Source organism: Humulus lupulus, chromosome 8, assembly GCF_963169125.1.
Source record: "Humulus lupulus chromosome 8, drHumLupu1.1, whole genome shotgun sequence".
NCBI classification, from domain to species: domain Eukaryota; kingdom Viridiplantae; phylum Streptophyta; class Magnoliopsida; order Rosales; family Cannabaceae; genus Humulus; species Humulus lupulus.
In genome coordinates, this window is record NC_084800.1 from 45,761,770 (window position 1) to 45,779,177 (window position 17,408).

The following is a 17,408-nucleotide window of genomic DNA, read 5'->3' on the forward strand; positions in this document are numbered from 1 at the left end:
ACCATCAAAACTTACAAAATTATTACTAAAAAATGTATATACTATGCTAACAAAATTATATACTACCATTAAAATCTATATACCATAATACAAAATTATATACTACCACTATGTATAATAAAATAGAAATTAAATATCATAAAAAAAAATTATATACCATAGCACAAAATATATATACACTAATTGGAAAATAATATACCAACAACCAATAAAAAACTTAAAAAATCAATATAACTTTAAAATAAAAACTAATTAAACAAAACTAATATACATATACCACTATATTAAAATCATACAGTCCTAAATAAATAAATAAATTATAAAAAATAGTAATTTAGGTAATTAACAATGTAAAATGGTCATTTATCTCTAATTTTAAAAATGAAGACATTAGCTTTTTAATGGCTTTATTTTGGGTCATTTCTTATAATTTCTCTCATTTTTATTACCGTAGGATTGGTACAAAAATTTGCCATTCGGCGTGGAGTAGAAGGACCTATTCCTCTAATAAAATCTAAAACGCGAAAACTCACTGCTGTCTCTGTCACCGTCAACGCTCGCTTTGAGAACAACAATATCTTCCCCACCTTTAAATAACGTTCCAATCCAAAAACAAAAAAAGAAAAGAGCAAAACTGATAGAGAGTTTTCGGAGTGATCTTCATTATAGCTGGTCTTGCCCTTTCTTCTTCTACTTTCAGATTTGACAAACGCCATGGCGAGGGCTAACGTCACCATTCAGGTCGGAGACGACGCCGTTGCACTCATTACCATATCTAATCCGCCAGTTAACGCCTTAGCTATTCCCAGTATGATTTTCCCCTTCCTCTGTCTGTCTTCTTCGATCATCTTATCCTTCTTTTTTTTCTTCCTGATTTTCGATGAATTTTGTTGTTCTAGTTATTGCGGGATTAAAGGAAAAGTTCGAAGAGGCAACGAGAAGAAATGATGTGAAAGCTATTGTTTTGACTGGTACGCTGTTAACTGAAATTGAATTGTCTTTTTGATTATATGTGAAATTTGATTTCGTGAGAGTATTTTTGTAATAATCGAATTCGGCTAGTCCTTTGGGAATTATATTTGTTTCGACAATGAATTATTTGTTACTGAATGTAGGCAAAGGAGGAAGATTTTCGGGTGGTTTTGATATTAACGTTTTTGAGAAAGTTCACAAGAGTGGTACGAGACTCTATACACCGTGCTTTGTTAAGTAACTGAGTGTTTATTTATGGATTGGATTATGGAATTTGGATATGTAAATTGATCAAACTCACCTTCATATGGCAGGGGATGTTTCACTTATGCCTGATGTATCCGTTGACCTTGTGGTTAACATAATTGAAGGTCTCAAACGCAACCCCTACCCCTTATATCATTATTGTGCAGATTCTGACTCTCCATTTTATTTCCTATTATCAAATTACTGATGACACTTAATATGAGCTTCTTTATATAGATTCAAAGAAGCCGATTGTTGCTGCCATAGAGGGACTTGCCCTTGGAGGTGGTTTAGAACTAGCAATGGTTTGTCATCCTAACCAAAGCACCAACATCTCTAGTTTTTGGTGGATTGGTTTATTGTTCTAATTTTACTTCTTGCAGGGATGTCATGCACGTATTGCTGCTCCTCGAGCTCAACTTGGGTTGCCTGAGCTTTCTCTTGGTGTTATTCCAGGATTTGGAGGTATACTGGCTTTGTTTGCATATATTTTAACGAGTACTCAAATATCAGCATTTACCAAAATTTTAACATTTGGTTTTTGCTTATTTAAGGTACACAGCGTCTTCCAAGGCTTGCAGGGCTGTCAAAGGCGATTGAAATGATGCTGGTAACTGATTTCTTCACTTCCATTCTTATAAAAATGTATAAGTGGATAAATAAATTAAATAAAACTTTTTATTGGAGGTTATACTTATTTACTTTATATTTTAGAAGTAGCTAGCAATTATTGAGCGAGAGAAGGGAGGAGACAGGGAATTTTTCTTGAATGAAATGTTTTAGTGGGTTAGAGCAGTTGAGAGAAAGAACAAAAAAATTAGGATAGTTTTTGGTCTGCTGCTTGTTTACAGTAGCATAGAAACAACACATTTGTGTATTTAATGGTTCAATATGCTTGATTTTATCTTCCATTGTTTGCAAATCAGTATGCTAATACTTTGCTTTTTCAGTCATCAAAACCAATATTATCTGAAGAAGGGAAGAAGCTGGGCCTTATCGATTCCATAGTGTCTTCTGAAGAGTTGCTGAAAGTATCACGTCTGTGGGCATTAGGCATTGCAGAGAGGCGCAAACCGTGGATTCGTTCCCTTCACAGGACAGACAAGATTGGATCCCTGTCTGAAGCACGTGAGATACTAAAAGTTGCACGTCAACAAGCGAAGAGAACTGCTCCAAATATGCCTCAGCACCAAGTTTGTCTTGATGTGATTGAGGAGGGCATTGTTCATGGAGGATACAGTGGAGTTCTAAAGGTATTTTTCATTTAGTTTCTCACCATGGATATTATTTTCTCTATTGCCTTATGGAGGTTTCAGTTTCAGAAAGTACTACCTGCTCTCCTGTTTCTTTTATCCATACAGGAACTAGGAACTTTTATCATTTGGAAACATGCATGCTTCTTAGGTAGCGTTTGGTTGGAAAGAATGAAAATAGAGGAATAGGAATGAGAATAGAAAATGATTAGGAATAGGAATGGAATAAAATAAATATTAATATGAATAAAAAAATTTGATAAAAAATTATTAATTTTTTTTTTCAATCTTGCATTAGAATGATCTTTTCTCTCATTTTTAAATGGAATAGTCATTCCACCAAAATGTTGGAAAAACTTGGAATGACATTCCAATACTCTAAAATGCAACCAAACAAATGAATGAAATGAAAATTGATTATTTTCTATTCCATTCCATTATCCCAACCAAACATCACCTTATTTCTTAGGTCTTTCTATGTTGAGGGCTAAACATACCTGGACCCAAACATTACGCTAAATATTTTGTGGCCACTGGCTGTACCTGTTTATAATTGTGCTAATGACAAAACTTGTCAATACAGGAGGCAAAAGATTTTAAGAAGTTGGTTATAACAGACACCTCTAAAGGTCTTGTTCATGTCTTTTTTGCTCAACGTTCAACAACTAAGGTACAGGGTTTATACAAGCTGCCTCTTTCCCAAAAAAAAATTCTACTTTTTAGAAAGTAAATCTATGGTTTTTTTTTTTTGGAAGTCAGCATTGCTAGATTGCATCAGTTTTTTTTTTTTTTTTTTTTTTCATTTAACTATTTTCTTCTCTCAATAATTTCTACACTTCTAGCCTCTCTACATTTCTTACTATGTTTGGGAACTTACAATTTTGACAGGTGCCAAATGTTTCTGATATTGGGCTTAAACCAAGGCACATAAAGAAAGTTGCTGTCATTGGCGGAGGTCTGATGGGCTCTGGCATTGCTACAGCTCTTATTCTAAGCAATATAAATGTTGTTCTTAAGGAAATTAATTCTGAATATCTTCTGAAGGGAACAAAAATGATTGAAGGTATGTATTTACTTAATAGAAATTTATTGAGGTTTATTTTCATCTCATGGTCTTACCTGATGTTGCTTATTTCTTTTATCATGTAGCAAATGTGCGGGGCTTAGTAACAAAAGGGAAGCTGGCACGGGATAAGGCTGAAAAGGCCCTCTCTTTGCTTAAAGGCGTTTTGGATTACACAGAATTTAAGGATGTTGATATGGTCATAGAGGTAGGCGCTCAAAATTAATTAGCATGATAGAATTCAGAATTTTAATTTTCCAATATTAAGTTAATACGACCATATCTTGTCTATTTTTTATCCTGTAATTTTAATCATGATGAGTCTTGTAAATGAATTATTTACATATTAGATCCTGTTAAAAAAAAGTCTGATACAGCTATTTTTTTTTATACAGGCTGTCATTGAAAAGGTTCCTCTTAAGCAAACAATATTTAGTGAAATTGAGAAAGCTTGTCCTTCTCACTGCATATTGGCTAGTAACACATCTACTATTGACCTTCTTTTAGTTGGGGAGAAAACAAGCTCCCAAGATCGCATTATTGGGGCACACTTTTTTAGGTAAAATGGAAAATTCTTGATATATTGCTGCTCCAAGCATGCTTGCCGGTTATAGTACATCTACTGACTCAAAATCTTAGATATCTTTTGTATCTAATGTCAGAAAGATGTTATTCGATAACCAAGCCTTGCCTACATGGCTGTTGTAATGTATCATACACACCTGATCATCTTTTTAATTTTTTGGATCTCTTTACTCTATGTAACTCAATATTTCTAATAGCTAGAATGTTTCCTCATAATGAGGTAACCAAAGCTGAAGATCGTCTTTTGCCTCCTTTTTTTTTGACAGTCCTGCTCATGTGATGCCTCTCCTGGAAATTGTGCGAACAGAGAAGACTTCACCACAAGTGATACTTGATCTTATGACAGTTGGAAAAGTCATAAAGAAGGTTCCTGTTGTGGTGGGAAACTGCACTGGTTTTGCAGTTAATAGAACGTTCTTCCCATACTCACAAGGTGCTACTATGCTGGTCCATTTAGGTGTGGATGTTTTCAGAATAGACAGGGTAATCAAGAATTTCGGCCTCCCTCTTGGCCCATTCCAGTAAGATTCTTTTGAGAAACTGTTTGTTCATTTAAATGTTTATTTGCATGTGATAAACATCAATTGGCTTTTAGGATTCATTTTTGCAAAGGATAATTTAGTTGAAAGCTTGAATGTTTATAGGATGATGCACCTCCAACACTGATTTAGAATTGTGACGAAGCTTAAGAAGGTCCTTTTAGTTAGTTTTAACAAATAAGAGTCCTGGGGGAGGAATTCCATATAATTTGAATTTTCAGATCAGCTCTATGCAGTGGCTGTTCTAAGAATAAAGTTTATGCACTTATGCAAAAAAGGTTTTTAGTTTTACTATTGTAATAGATGCCCCTTATGGTCTTTTGAATGCAAAAAATCAATTTGCAATCCTAACCAGGATACATCTAATATTAGCTCTTACTATTTCACTAATGTAAAATGTAGCATTTTTTCTACTGAAATAAGCATTCCATTATAGCATTGTTGAGCCACTTCAGCATTTCCCTATTAGCTTCACTAAATGATTTTTTTAAAAAAAGTCTTAATAATCTATATGGAACATACATTATTGTAAACGATGTCCTTATCTGCAGGCTTCAAGACTTAGCAGGTTACGGAGTATTCATGGCAACTTCTAAACAGTTTCGAGATGCCTTTCCTGACAGAACATTTCAATCACCTTTGATTGAACTCTTAATGAAAAGTGGAAGGAATGGTAATATAAAACCGCGTGCCCTTTATATGAAATAGCGATCTTGTCTTTAAGTTTAGTGAATACTTTTGTATGCATATCATCTTAGCCTTCTCTGCACTTGTGGAATTTAGGCAAAAACAATGGAAAAGGATATTACCTATATGAAAGGGGAAACCAACCGAAACCTGATCTGACAGTACTACCAATAATTGAAGAGGCTCGACGGCTAGCAGATATTATGCCAGGCAGAAAGGTATTTATTGCTATCTTCAAAATGTAGACCACCATTCACAGTAATAATCATAGTTGGAATTACACTTGCTATCAAATGCTTCTGACACTTAAAGCTCTGCATGACAAATTTTGTTTTAAATATTTTTGAGCATCTATTGGACTAGTGCTTAATGAGTTTTGCGTATCATGGTGACAGCCCATATCTGTAACAGACCAAGAAATTGTGGAGATGATACTCTTTCCTGTAGTAAATGAGGCATGCCGTGTTTTGGACGAAGGAATAGTTGTCCGAGCAGCAGACCTTGACGTTGCATCTGTTTTTGGGATGAGTTTCCCATCTTACCGGTGAGTGATTTTGTGACTTTCTAATTTGTCCTCCGCCTATATGACAAAAATATCTTTTAGGCAATGGAAGGAAAGGATTTTTTTCTTCTTTTTTCTGAATTATAGGGTGTAGCCTTTTCAGTGTAAACTTTCCATGCTTTATTAGTAAAACTTACTCTCATTTGATGTTGACTTACATGGCAGAATTTTTTGTAAATTAGTATCTTACAAGCTGCAATATATTGTGTGGCAGGGGTGGTATTGTTTTCTGGGCAGATTTGGTTGGGCCTAAACATGTTTACTCAAGTCTGAAGAAATGGTCCGCACTATACGGAAACTTCTACAAACCATCAAGATTTTTGGAAGAACGAGCAACAAAAGGCATTCTACTGGTAAGAACCTCTACCCCTTTTGTTGTTTTCTTGACTTTCTTCTCCCCCTTCTCTCTAACATTTAATGAATAATACGCAACATGACTTCGCAACATCATTCAGGAAAAAGTAAAAACCAAACAACCAAAGAGTGTAGTATAGTTTTGGCATCTCAATTGTTGTGATCACTCATTATTGAAAATGTCCAAGTTGAAAGCACTCGATGCTCTTTTTCTCAAATTATTAATACAATGAAAAGAAATACTGACGGTGGTCGGTTTTTGTTGATTTTCTTCTCCTGCAGAGTGAACCTGCTTCGTCATCAGCTGCTTCAAGGGCACGCCTGTGAGCAATAAAACAAGTATGCTGCCCTCGAACTGGGTTGGTTGGTAAGGTTTATGAATTATGTGGCTTTACTTACCATCTAATAAAATCTCGAAATGTAATCAGATTTAGCTTTCGAAGCTTTATCCTCCTGTAACATACTATCGAGAAGTGTTTTAATGTTTAGAATATTTATGCATCGGTTTTCATAAAATGAGTGATATAATTATTTTTTGTTTGGTTTCATCATGAAAGTGGTGGTATGATGAGAGAGGTAAAAAGGGTTTTGGATTAATGTAAAAATACGAAGTAAAACGCAAACCTTGTCATTCCATTACCAACTGATGGAATCAAACCGACCGTGTGATAAAAATGAAATATATCATGACATTTATCATCCAGTCCGCCAAACCACCAAGTCTTGTCTTAAGATCAGGTAAAAAAAAATTAACAAATGCCTAATTCGTATCAATTTCAAAAGATAAGAAGTATGGAGGGATTTTTTCCAACTAAGAAAGTTTATTATTAATTATAAGTGCATTCTTAGTATGAATTACTTCGAATAGATGCTAAAAATACGCCTGGAAGGAAAAAAAAAATAAGACAATACAATTGGTTTCTAAAATTCTTTAGGATGGAAATTAGAAGTTTGTCAAAAAAAAAAAAAGAATAAAGGATAAGAGAAAAAAAAAGTTTACCACTACTTTTCAGTTTCACTAGAAATAGAATGAAAGTAAAAAAATATTAATAAATTAAAAAATAAAATTAACCTAAATAACTATAAAAAAGAAAAAGAAAAAATTGAAACGGTACAGAACCATAACAACTTGGTCGGAAATATACGAAATTTGATATTGCCAAAATAAAATTAAAAACTAAGTTAAATAACAAAAGTGCAACACACCAGTTCTAATCAAGCCATTGTCATAAAACTATCGTCAAAAAACTATTATCGAAAAAATGAAATAACAATATGCTTTTAACATGAATAGTTCAAACTTTGTCTAAGGAATAAAAAAACAAACACTTAATAACACAATTTAGTGTTACTAAAAAGAACATTCAAAAGGTTTTGTTATTATTGTTCATTGTTTCAAACCCATTTAAGTTTTATGGTGAAAAATTATTAGAAAGCACAAATTAAAATTTAATCAGGACCAATCTATAGTTAAATTTTTATTATTAAAGTTATTCATTTGACAAATTCATGTATGAAATTATATTATAATAAAGGGTTTTTACCGGCGAAAATACTCAATGTTTACATGTTGTTCCATTTATACACTCAATCTTTATTTTTCGCGGTGAATATACTCAAACTCACATGAACTGTGTTTCCGTCATTACTTTACCCCTAACAGCGTTAAAAACGCTTACGTGGCCAATTGCGTGTACAAAACCAGACATATGTGCTTTAAAATATTAACTGCAAATCAAAAAAAAAATTTCCAACGGCTTGAACAGGGAATGATTTATTTATACCCACATTTCATGTAGAAAAGGCAAACCCACATTCAAATTTTTTTCTGAAACTAATTTCTTGAGACTATGAAGATCACAGAGGACGACGACGAAGACTGAGGACGAAGAACCCCCTGCTTTTTACCATTTCGGATTGAGGAGGACGACGTAGACTGAGGACGAAGAACCCCCTGTTTTTTACCGTTTCGGATTGAGGACGACGACGAAGCAGGAGGAGGAACTGGAACAAAATTCCCATGCTTCGGACTGAGGACGAAGAACCCCCTGGATATGGTAAGCCCCTGACTGTGTTGTGCATGTACTTTTGTGGGATATTCTTTGTTTTGTTTGGGTAATGTGCTTTGTCGTATATCACATGAGTTTGTCCATTTTCCCACTAACTTTCTTTGTATTTTTTTATTATCTGATATGCTAGATCTGTGTGGGGGCCATTTTACTGTGGCAATGCACCATGGAGGAAATTTCTTCACTCCATTTGGCAACAAAAGGTATCATGGAGGTAAAGTTTCTTTTTTTGACTGGAATCACACTGATTACTTCAGTAGATATGAGTTGGATTGGATGGTGCAATGCTTAGGGTATAAATTGCCTGTGAGTTTTTTGTGGAAGCCTAAGGAGAAGCATTTGAATTTGGCTGAAATGGTAATTGGTGATAAACAAGTTATTGAAATGGTTGAAGATATGATGAGGAGAAAGTATAGACAAGTGGATATTTTTGTGGTCCAACCAGAAAGAACTTTGGAGTTGGAATGGAGTAAGGAGAAAGATGCAATTCCTTATATCCCAGAACTTTCTAAGAAGAAGACGGTGTGCACTATAGAAGAGTTGCCTGATGATACAACTATCCCAGCAGATGTAGTGGTCAACCCATTATCAGATGATGAAGATCCTTGGTTTGATCACAATGAAATTAGATATGAGGATGGTCCTGAAGTTGTAGACATTGACTCTATGAACTCTGAAGATGAGGACCCTTTTTTTGTTGTCAATATGCCAGAGGAATGGACACAATCTAGTTGTGTCATTGAAGACTTGCCTGATGATGCAGATGTATTTGTCGATGTGGTTGTCAATCCAAAACTCAATTATGCTGCAGAAGAGGCCCAAGTTGGAGAAGAGGTCGAATATGAGTATGAGTATAATGATTTTGGCCCAAGTCAAAATGATGAAGCTGATGTTGGTGAGAATATTCAGAGTGAAGGTGATGTTGGTGAAAGGGGTCTAGAGAGTCAGCATGATGAAGCTGCTGTTAATGAGAATGGGCAAAATGAAGGTGAAGGTAATGAAGAGTCTGAATTTGTTATGGAGGAGGAGGAGTACATGCAGAATGAGGGTGAGGCTGAAGAGATGTTTGCTAATGCTAATCCTGCAACATGGTGGCATTCAGTTACAGACGGTTGTAGCCAAGCTAATCCAAATGATGATGAAGGTGCTTATGTTAGTGAGGAAGACCTACAAAGTTTGTCTAGTTCAGATGAGGATGGTAATGCCAGGAGGAGAAAAAGATCCAACACCCAATTCAATCATGCAACAAACATGGATAACTTCAGATTTAAATTAGGCATGCTTTTTGCTACCGTGGACCAATTTAGAACTGCATTGAAGGAGCATTTTATTAAGATTAACATGGAGTATGTTTGGCTGGCCAATGACCAAAGTCGGGTAAGGGAAAAATGCAAGAGTGCAGGCTGCAATTGGGTCATTTATGCAAGAGTCCAACTGTCAGACAAGCGCTCATTCAGGGTAAATACATTGGTGGATAGGCACACGTGTGGATTGGTTTTCAACAACAAACATGCAACCTCCAATTGGCTTGCAAAGCATTATCTTGAACAGTTCAAAATAAACCCAAACTTAACTTACACTGGTTTCATGCAGCTAACAACACGTACTCAATTTTCAAGAACAACAAGGTCAACTTTATATAGAGCAAAGAATTGTGCAAAAGTGATGTTAGAAGGAACTATAAGGGAACAATATGCCATACTGGAAGATTATTGCAAGCAACTGTTAGAGACAAATCCTGGGAGCACATCAATATTGAAAACCAGAATGCAGGATGGAAAGAGGTTATTTGAAAGGGTGTATATATGTCTTAAAGCTTGTAAAGATGGATTCCTCAATGGTTGTAGGCCCCTTATCTGCTTGGATGGTTGTTTTTTAAAAGGATATTGCAAAGGAATGTTATTAGCTGCAATTGGCATTGATGCAGCAAATGCCATGTTTCCAGTGGCTTATGCTGTAGTGGAGAAGGAGTACCCTGGTAGCTGGACATGGTTTTTAAATTTATTGAAGGAGGATTTGAAGATTGATGAACCAGAGAGATTAACAATGATTTCAGATAGGCAAAATGGCTTAGAAAAGGCATTAAGTACTGTATTTCAAGGTTCATAAGTGAGATTCTGTGTGAGACATATGCATGCCAATTTCAAGAAGCAATTCCCTGGACTCTTACTTAAGCAAATGATGTGGGCCGCTGCAAGGGCAACAACTAAAGTGGAATGGAAAAATAGGATGAATGAAATTAAGCAAGAGAATTTCAAGGAGTATGAATGGCTGATGAAAAAAAACCCAGAAGAATGGACCAAGTCTCATTTCAGGGAGCATGTGAAATGTGACATTCTTATTAATAACCTCTGTGAAAGTTTCAACAATGCCATTCTTGATGCCAGAGATAAATCTATTATCACTTTGCTAGAAAATATTAGGCATTGGATGATGAGTTTGTTCTGCAATAGAAGAATGAGTGTCTCTAAGTGGGTGCATCCTGTTTCCAAAAGAATTATGGACATCATTGAGAAAAGCAAGAATGTTGCTGAGCATTGTTTCCCTATGCTTGCTGGAGGTGGTAAGTTCCAGGTAAATTTATTGCAAAGCATCAATGCTCAGTCATTTGTTGTGAACTTGGAAACGAAAACATGCACATGTAGGCTATTCCAATTGTCTGGCATACCATGTGGGCATGCTTTAGCTGCTATCTGGTTTTCAAACCTAGATCCAGTGGGATTCATAGATGACTACTACAAGAGGCAAGCATATGAAGAAACTTATGCGACACCAATCGAACCAATGCCTAGCCCAGATAAGTGGCCTGACACTGGTCTGAATCCGATACATCCTCCAACAGAGACAATTTTACCTGGAAGGCCTAAAAAGTCTATAAACAAAGAGGCAGATGAACCACCACCTACTACTGCAACAAAGGCTAGGAGAGTTGGCCAAGTTAATCACTGCAGCAATTGCAAGCAAACAGGCCATTCATGAGTAACATGCAAGAATGCAACTATGGAGGTAATCTTGGTACACGGTATGCCAGACTTGTATTCATTTGCAGTTAAAATGAATGTGATTTGCTTAAGTATGATGAGTTATGTTTTTGGTTTAATTACAGCCTGCAAGGAAAAAAAAGAGAGGAAGACCACCATCTCAGAATCCTACTACTGAAACTATTAAAAGGAAGGAGCGAGCTAAGAGACAGAAGCAAAGGAATGGTGGTTCCACATCTCAGACCAACTAAGAAGCTGCTCTTTAATCTTAAACCCTTTTGATGTAGAAAACTTGTTTTCTTTTTGGTGTAGTCGCCATACAATATAGGCATTACCATACTTTTGACATGTACATATTCAGTCTGACTTTATCAATATTTTGGGACATCTTGGCCATTAGGAATACTTTTGACATGTAGACATTATGCTACTTAACAATATGTCATATGTTTGCTCTGTAAAGTTGAAAATATTAATCAATGACAAAATATCTGGTTTGGTGCATCATTCTATTATGCTTGAAAGCAACACTAAATAAATATATTTCTCTTACATTCAATGAAGCCATGATTTTTTTTTCAGAGAAGGGTCGAACACTAAATAAAATACATAATTTTTATTATGCTTGAAAGCAACACTAAATACAATAAACAGGGAAGTCGAACATTACATAATATTTTTCAGCCAATACACAATTACAAAAAAAAAAAAAAACAACATCATCTTCCTCACATTTCCCTTTACCAACCAGGAACTTGCATGAACTCTTCCATCCAAACTCCCATTCATATAGCCACAATTTTGACATTGAAAAGGCTCCACACTAGGTTCAAAGCAAGACTCATATCTATCTTCATATTCATAATATCTGCCCAGATCACCATCAAACTCACGTACTCTTCTTAGCAAACCAGGTATCACCATCTTTGACCTTTCACACATAGGGGGGTCAATCCATTGGAAATAGTTACAACCCCCATTCCACTGTTCACAAATAGTTTTCTTGAATTAATTTATTTCCAAGCTAATAATATATAAAGGAAAAAGAAGACAAAAAATATAAACAAGCTTACTTTCATCCTATAGCAAGATTTGAACCGTCTCCCTGGATTATCATCGGTCCATGATGTCCTCTCTACTGTTTCTGCCCCACAATCACAATGCTTACGACAAGCTTGATATACACCTTGTGCCCTAGATCTCGATGACCTCATTTTGGCTCCACCTCGGTTTATTGATTCGCCCCAAGACACACTTGGGTCTTCCCCTTTCATCTCTTCTCTCTTCTTCTTCTTCTACAATGGAGATCTCTCGTGCATATGGTATTTAAGGATTTAAAGTTTTTTTTTTTCAATCAATAATTAAAAACTTACCTGGGCTAAATGATGTGTCTGGTTTTGTACACGCAATTGGCCATGTAAGCGTTTTTAACGCTGTTAGGGGTAAAGTAGTGACGGAGACACAGTTCATGTGGGTTTGAGTATATTCACCGCGAAAAATAAAAATTGGGTGTATAAGTGGAACAACATGTAAACATTGGGTATTTTCGCCGGTAAAAACCCTATAATAAATAATGATCAATTTTGACATTATAACCCCCCAAAAAAATCATCAAATCAGTAGCCAAATAAGTAATAATAGTTAGCTAACTTTTTTTTTCCCAAGTTAAGAAACTATGAAAGACCATAGATATTTGAATTTTGCTATTCAACCCAAGTGGAATTTAATCACGATCCATGTGAGTATTTATTAGTGGCTCTAGAATATTTACATTCTAAATAAAACTATAAAATTTACACATTTAAAAAAAAAAAAAAAAACCAAGCATTCTAGCCGCTTCAACCCAAGATATAAATTCCATCAGGCTACTTATAATTTTTCTAGATATTTACCTGGGTGAATAAGTGGCAGTTGAAGGAGCATGTGAATAATTGGTCAGGAATTTAATTTGCATTTGGTTAATTTAATGTCCCATGTGAGTAGAGGATTATGTAAATAGATTTTCCTTTAAAATATATAGAAAAATATTAACATTCTAAAGTAAATTTTATATATCTCTTCTATATAAGATTCCAAAAACTCTTATTTTAACAGCTTTTTATTTTTTTCGTTAATTTTAATGGAATATTTTTATATTTAACGGTAGATTATAAATATGACTTAAATTTAAATAAATAAATAATTAAACAAATTAAAATATAATATTTTAAATATATTTTACAATAATAATCATTTAAAACTCATAAAACCATATATTTAATAAATTAAATAAAATTTAAACTTAATATTATATTAAACATATAATATATAATATTTTGTTGTCACTGTCAAATTAAAAAATTAGAACAAACATAAACTTAAACAAAAATTAATTAATTAAAATATAATATTTTAAAGATATTTTATGAAAATTTAAATAATTAAATCATATATATTTAAAAATAATAAATGCATACATATCATTTTTTTATCTTATAAATTTGTGTGATAGTTTGTTTCTTATAAAGTGATTTGAGCTCTTTTTCTTCATCAACTTCACCAATGGACATTGTGAGGTATATTGGAAACTAAAAATAGTTGATACATGTCTACACCATAACTTTTTCTATTCTTATTTTATTTCTATTATTAATTTCCTTTTAAATATTATTGTATTATATATATATATGTCATGTAGCCATGTAAATATATTTCTATGTCAACGTCGTGTTTAGATGTCATATAAGTAGAGATTATTGATATAAATATTTATATATACTATAGAACTATAATTCATTCTATTATATATATTTAAAAAAATAGTGAACCTGCTTTTATTAAAATTATAAAAAATGTTTACAACTTTAAAACTAAGCAAACGTGCATTGCATGTTGCTTCTACTTATTATATAAATATATATCGTTGTATAGATAACGGAAATTCTTAGTTTTCACGATTTGTTAATATTTTAAATATTTAACAGAATATACATTTAAAACTAATTAAAAATAAATATTTATTAATTATATTAATATAAATTCAAATATTATAAAATATTATTATTATAATAATATTTAATATAAAACTACATATATAATAATTATATTAATATAAATTTAAATTTAAATTAAAATGTTATAAAATATTATTATAATAATATTTAATACAAGAAATATTTAATATTTATATCAATATAACTTTAAATATTATAAAGTTATATATATAATAATGCACTTTAAATAATATATAATACATAATTTTAATTTTAATTTTAATTAAAAATATTATCATATTATATATATTTAAAAATTATAAACAATATTTTGATTTAATTTTAATTTAATATGTTTATGTCATTCTTTTATATATAATATTATTTATTTATTTGAAATTTATATGACAATAATAGAGTTTAATAAAAATAATTAATAAATTTTATAAATAAAATTAAGCAAATATATATTGTATTTAATATATATATACAGTATTTACATATTATTATAGTATTTTCTCTATACTTTTATATTTCTATTTATCTTTCAAACTATTTTTTTAATAATATTTTTCTCTTTTGTCATCTCTCATTTTATCCTACCTGATTATTTCATATTTGTTATACCCAAAATTGGAGAATGCATCCTAGGAGGCTAAGGAGAATGCATTCTAGGAGAGCTAAGGGGAGTGGTCCTAGGAGACCCCAAGGAGGATGTGGTCTTAGGAGACCCCAAGGGTGTGTAGGAGGCAAGCCTCCCAAGGTTTCCTAAGTGTTAGCTCGAACGTGTCCAAAGTAAGTAGCTAAGGAGGAGGAGTCTCATGCAAGAGGAAGGAGACTTAGATTTTGATAAGGAGAGCCTATACAATGTTCGATCGGACATGTTTGGGAGATGCTAAAGGAGAATGCCTTGATCTTGTCCAAGGTGAGATGTTATGGAGGAGGTTGCCTCAATGTTGTCCAATGTGAGGTGCTAAGGAGGTTGCCTCAATGTTGTCCAAGGTGAGGTGCCAAGGAGGTTGACTCGGACCACCTTGGTCCGAGGAGAAGCCAAGGAGATTGGTTCAAGGAGGAACATGGCATGCTAGAGGAGAGAAGTGCATGTCCTACCACCATGCACGTCCGACCAACACTTGCATGGGTGGTCAGTAGGAGGTGGATCAACTAGCTAGAGGAGACTAAGTCAAGATTCCCAGAGACAGCTTCAACAACATACGCGGGAATCTCTCATTCTTCCCACAAATGGGGGGTTTGTTACATTTCGAATTTTGAATGTTTAAATGTAATAAGTATAATAAAATATCCCTATCATAAGGGGATATCAGTTGAGGATCCCAGGCCTATAAATAGAGAGCTTATGGGATGAGAGAATGACTTCTTCTGCTTCTTCTTTCTAGAGAGAGAAAATTGGGACTGTGTATTCTAGAGAGAGAAAGTTGGGTCTGAGTATTCTAGAGAGAGAATTCTTGTATTTTTGCAATTTGTACTGAAGAAACTCAGTTGGCTCAGTCCATCTGATCTTGAGAACAGATTTATAAATCACAACTCTAAGTGGATTAGGCTATTACCGACAATCGTGGCTGAACCACTATAAAAATCTCGTGTGTTCTTTATTTTCTTTTTTAAACCGTCTGTGTCGTTTTTATTTCTCTTGAAGGCTTGTCGTTATTGACGTTCTCACGTCGTTGGCTAAAAACGCAGTCAACTATATTTAAAATGAATAAAAAATTATTAAAAATAATATAATATATAAATAATATGAAGAAAAAAAGAAAGAAAAATTGATATATACTATTTGATAAAAGTTAGATGTAAGGAAGGAAAAAAAATTAGTGATGTAATTTAAAGAATAAATTTGAGAAGCTATTGTGAGTGCTCTTATATAACTTTTCGCATTAGTAATGGTGTAACTATGTTTAAAAAATTCTTCCACTATTCATGTTTTCTTAGCATGGTAAAAAAAAAGTATATTATCTTTATCTTACATGATATAAAAGTAATAACTTTAAATTGATTACTATAATTAATTTTTTTTCTTTTTTTATTCTTTGATGTATCGTACTGTGTTATATATACATAGATATGTTTATTACCTTCATATCTTCAAAAAGTAGTGTGAAAAGTATTTTGATAGGTATTAGATAGTATATTGTAAAAGGTATATATTGTAAGAGACATCAAAATTTTATCTCAAAATTAATTAGTGATAAAGTGGAGTAAGGTAGAATGTATAAAAATAATTTAATGTTTGTACAAACTGTTGGACCAAAAAGCAGTACATTTTAAAATTTATCAACTCGCAAGCGCACAAATCTTTAATTGAGTATAAAAATTACGTAAGCACGAGGTTGAACCCAAAAAAATTGAAAAACTAATTCAATCTAAATTATTTTAATTCTAACATAATTCCAATAATTATGAGATTTTTGGTAACAAAATAAAATATTTAAAATATGAAAATAACTACCTGAAAGATTATTTTAATAGTTTGAGTAAGAATTATTAAGATTTCAGATTCTACCTAACTATAAATAATAAGATTTATTGATATATTATTATCATGATTAATTAGAAATCAATTAAACTATTTTTCTAAAATATATTTTCCTTCGCTTCAAAATTATAACTTTAAGGTATTAAATGTGAAACAATTTAATGAAACTACAAATAATAAAAAAAAATATTAATTTTAGCAAAATATAAAACCAAGCTTTAATAATTTATAACTATAAAAAAAAATATTTGATATTAAAGATGAAAGAAAGTATTGAGAGAAATGAAAATCATTAACACTTTATCATACTATTGAGAATCAATACAAAAATAGATACTTAATTAAGTATACTAGGTTTCATCGTTCATCTTAATAATAAGATAACTTAGAAATATTGGTAACTTGTTTACTATATATGCAGCGAAAAACACGGGGTGGTGGGCCCAGAGATTTAAAAAAAAAATATTTAAACAATCATTAAATAAAAGATCCATTAATATGCAAAACATCAATCAAAGAGAAAGAAAAAGATAAGGACTTACCTGTTGTAGAACACTCAAGAATCATTGCTATCTTTTAGTAACTCCAATGAACATCCAATCCAAATAAGCATTTTGAGTACTCCGACCAA

General features: G+C 32.7%; 1 protein-coding gene and 1 long non-coding RNA gene across 2 annotated transcripts; one reads left to right on the plus strand and one right to left on the minus strand.

Moving 5' to 3' along the window:
• The first annotated feature begins 632 nt into the window (after window positions 1–632).
• On the plus strand, window positions 633–6,797 carry LOC133797053 (peroxisomal fatty acid beta-oxidation multifunctional protein AIM1). The gene is made up of 18 exons (XM_062234826.1): window positions 633–808; window positions 900–971; window positions 1,116–1,178; window positions 1,287–1,343; window positions 1,456–1,523; window positions 1,602–1,683; window positions 1,773–1,828; window positions 2,169–2,471; window positions 3,055–3,141; window positions 3,360–3,534; window positions 3,621–3,742; window positions 3,930–4,093; window positions 4,386–4,640; window positions 5,210–5,331; window positions 5,442–5,563; window positions 5,741–5,889; window positions 6,122–6,260; window positions 6,544–6,797. The coding sequence occupies exons 1-18, from the start codon at window positions 715–717 to the stop codon at window positions 6,586–6,588; spliced, it is 2,175 nt and encodes a 724-aa protein (XP_062090810.1). The 5' UTR covers window positions 633–714; the 3' UTR covers window positions 6,589–6,797.
• A 5,111-nt stretch (window positions 6,798–11,908) lies between these two features.
• On the minus strand, window positions 11,909–12,600 carry LOC133797054 (uncharacterized). Its single transcript, XR_009875572.1, has 2 exons — window positions 12,385–12,600; window positions 11,909–12,295 (listed from the first exon to the last, which is right to left on the minus strand). It is a non-coding gene; the product is annotated as an uncharacterized LOC133797054 (long non-coding RNA).
• Between the last annotated feature and the right edge of the window lie 4,808 nt (window positions 12,601–17,408).

Excerpts from the sequence above, each read along its gene's own strand:
- LOC133797053 (XM_062234826.1), top strand. The coding sequence starts at position 715 with ATGGCGAGGGCTAACGTCACCATTCAGGTCGGAGACGACGCCGTTGCA. Across the intron at positions 4,094-4,385 it reads ATTGGGGCACACTTTTTTAG|TCCTGCTCATGTGATGCCTC; the intron begins GTAAAATGGAAA and ends TTTTTTTGACAG. Across the intron at positions 6,261-6,543 it reads CAACAAAAGGCATTCTACTG|AGTGAACCTGCTTCGTCATC; the intron begins GTAAGAACCTCT and ends CTTCTCCTGCAG.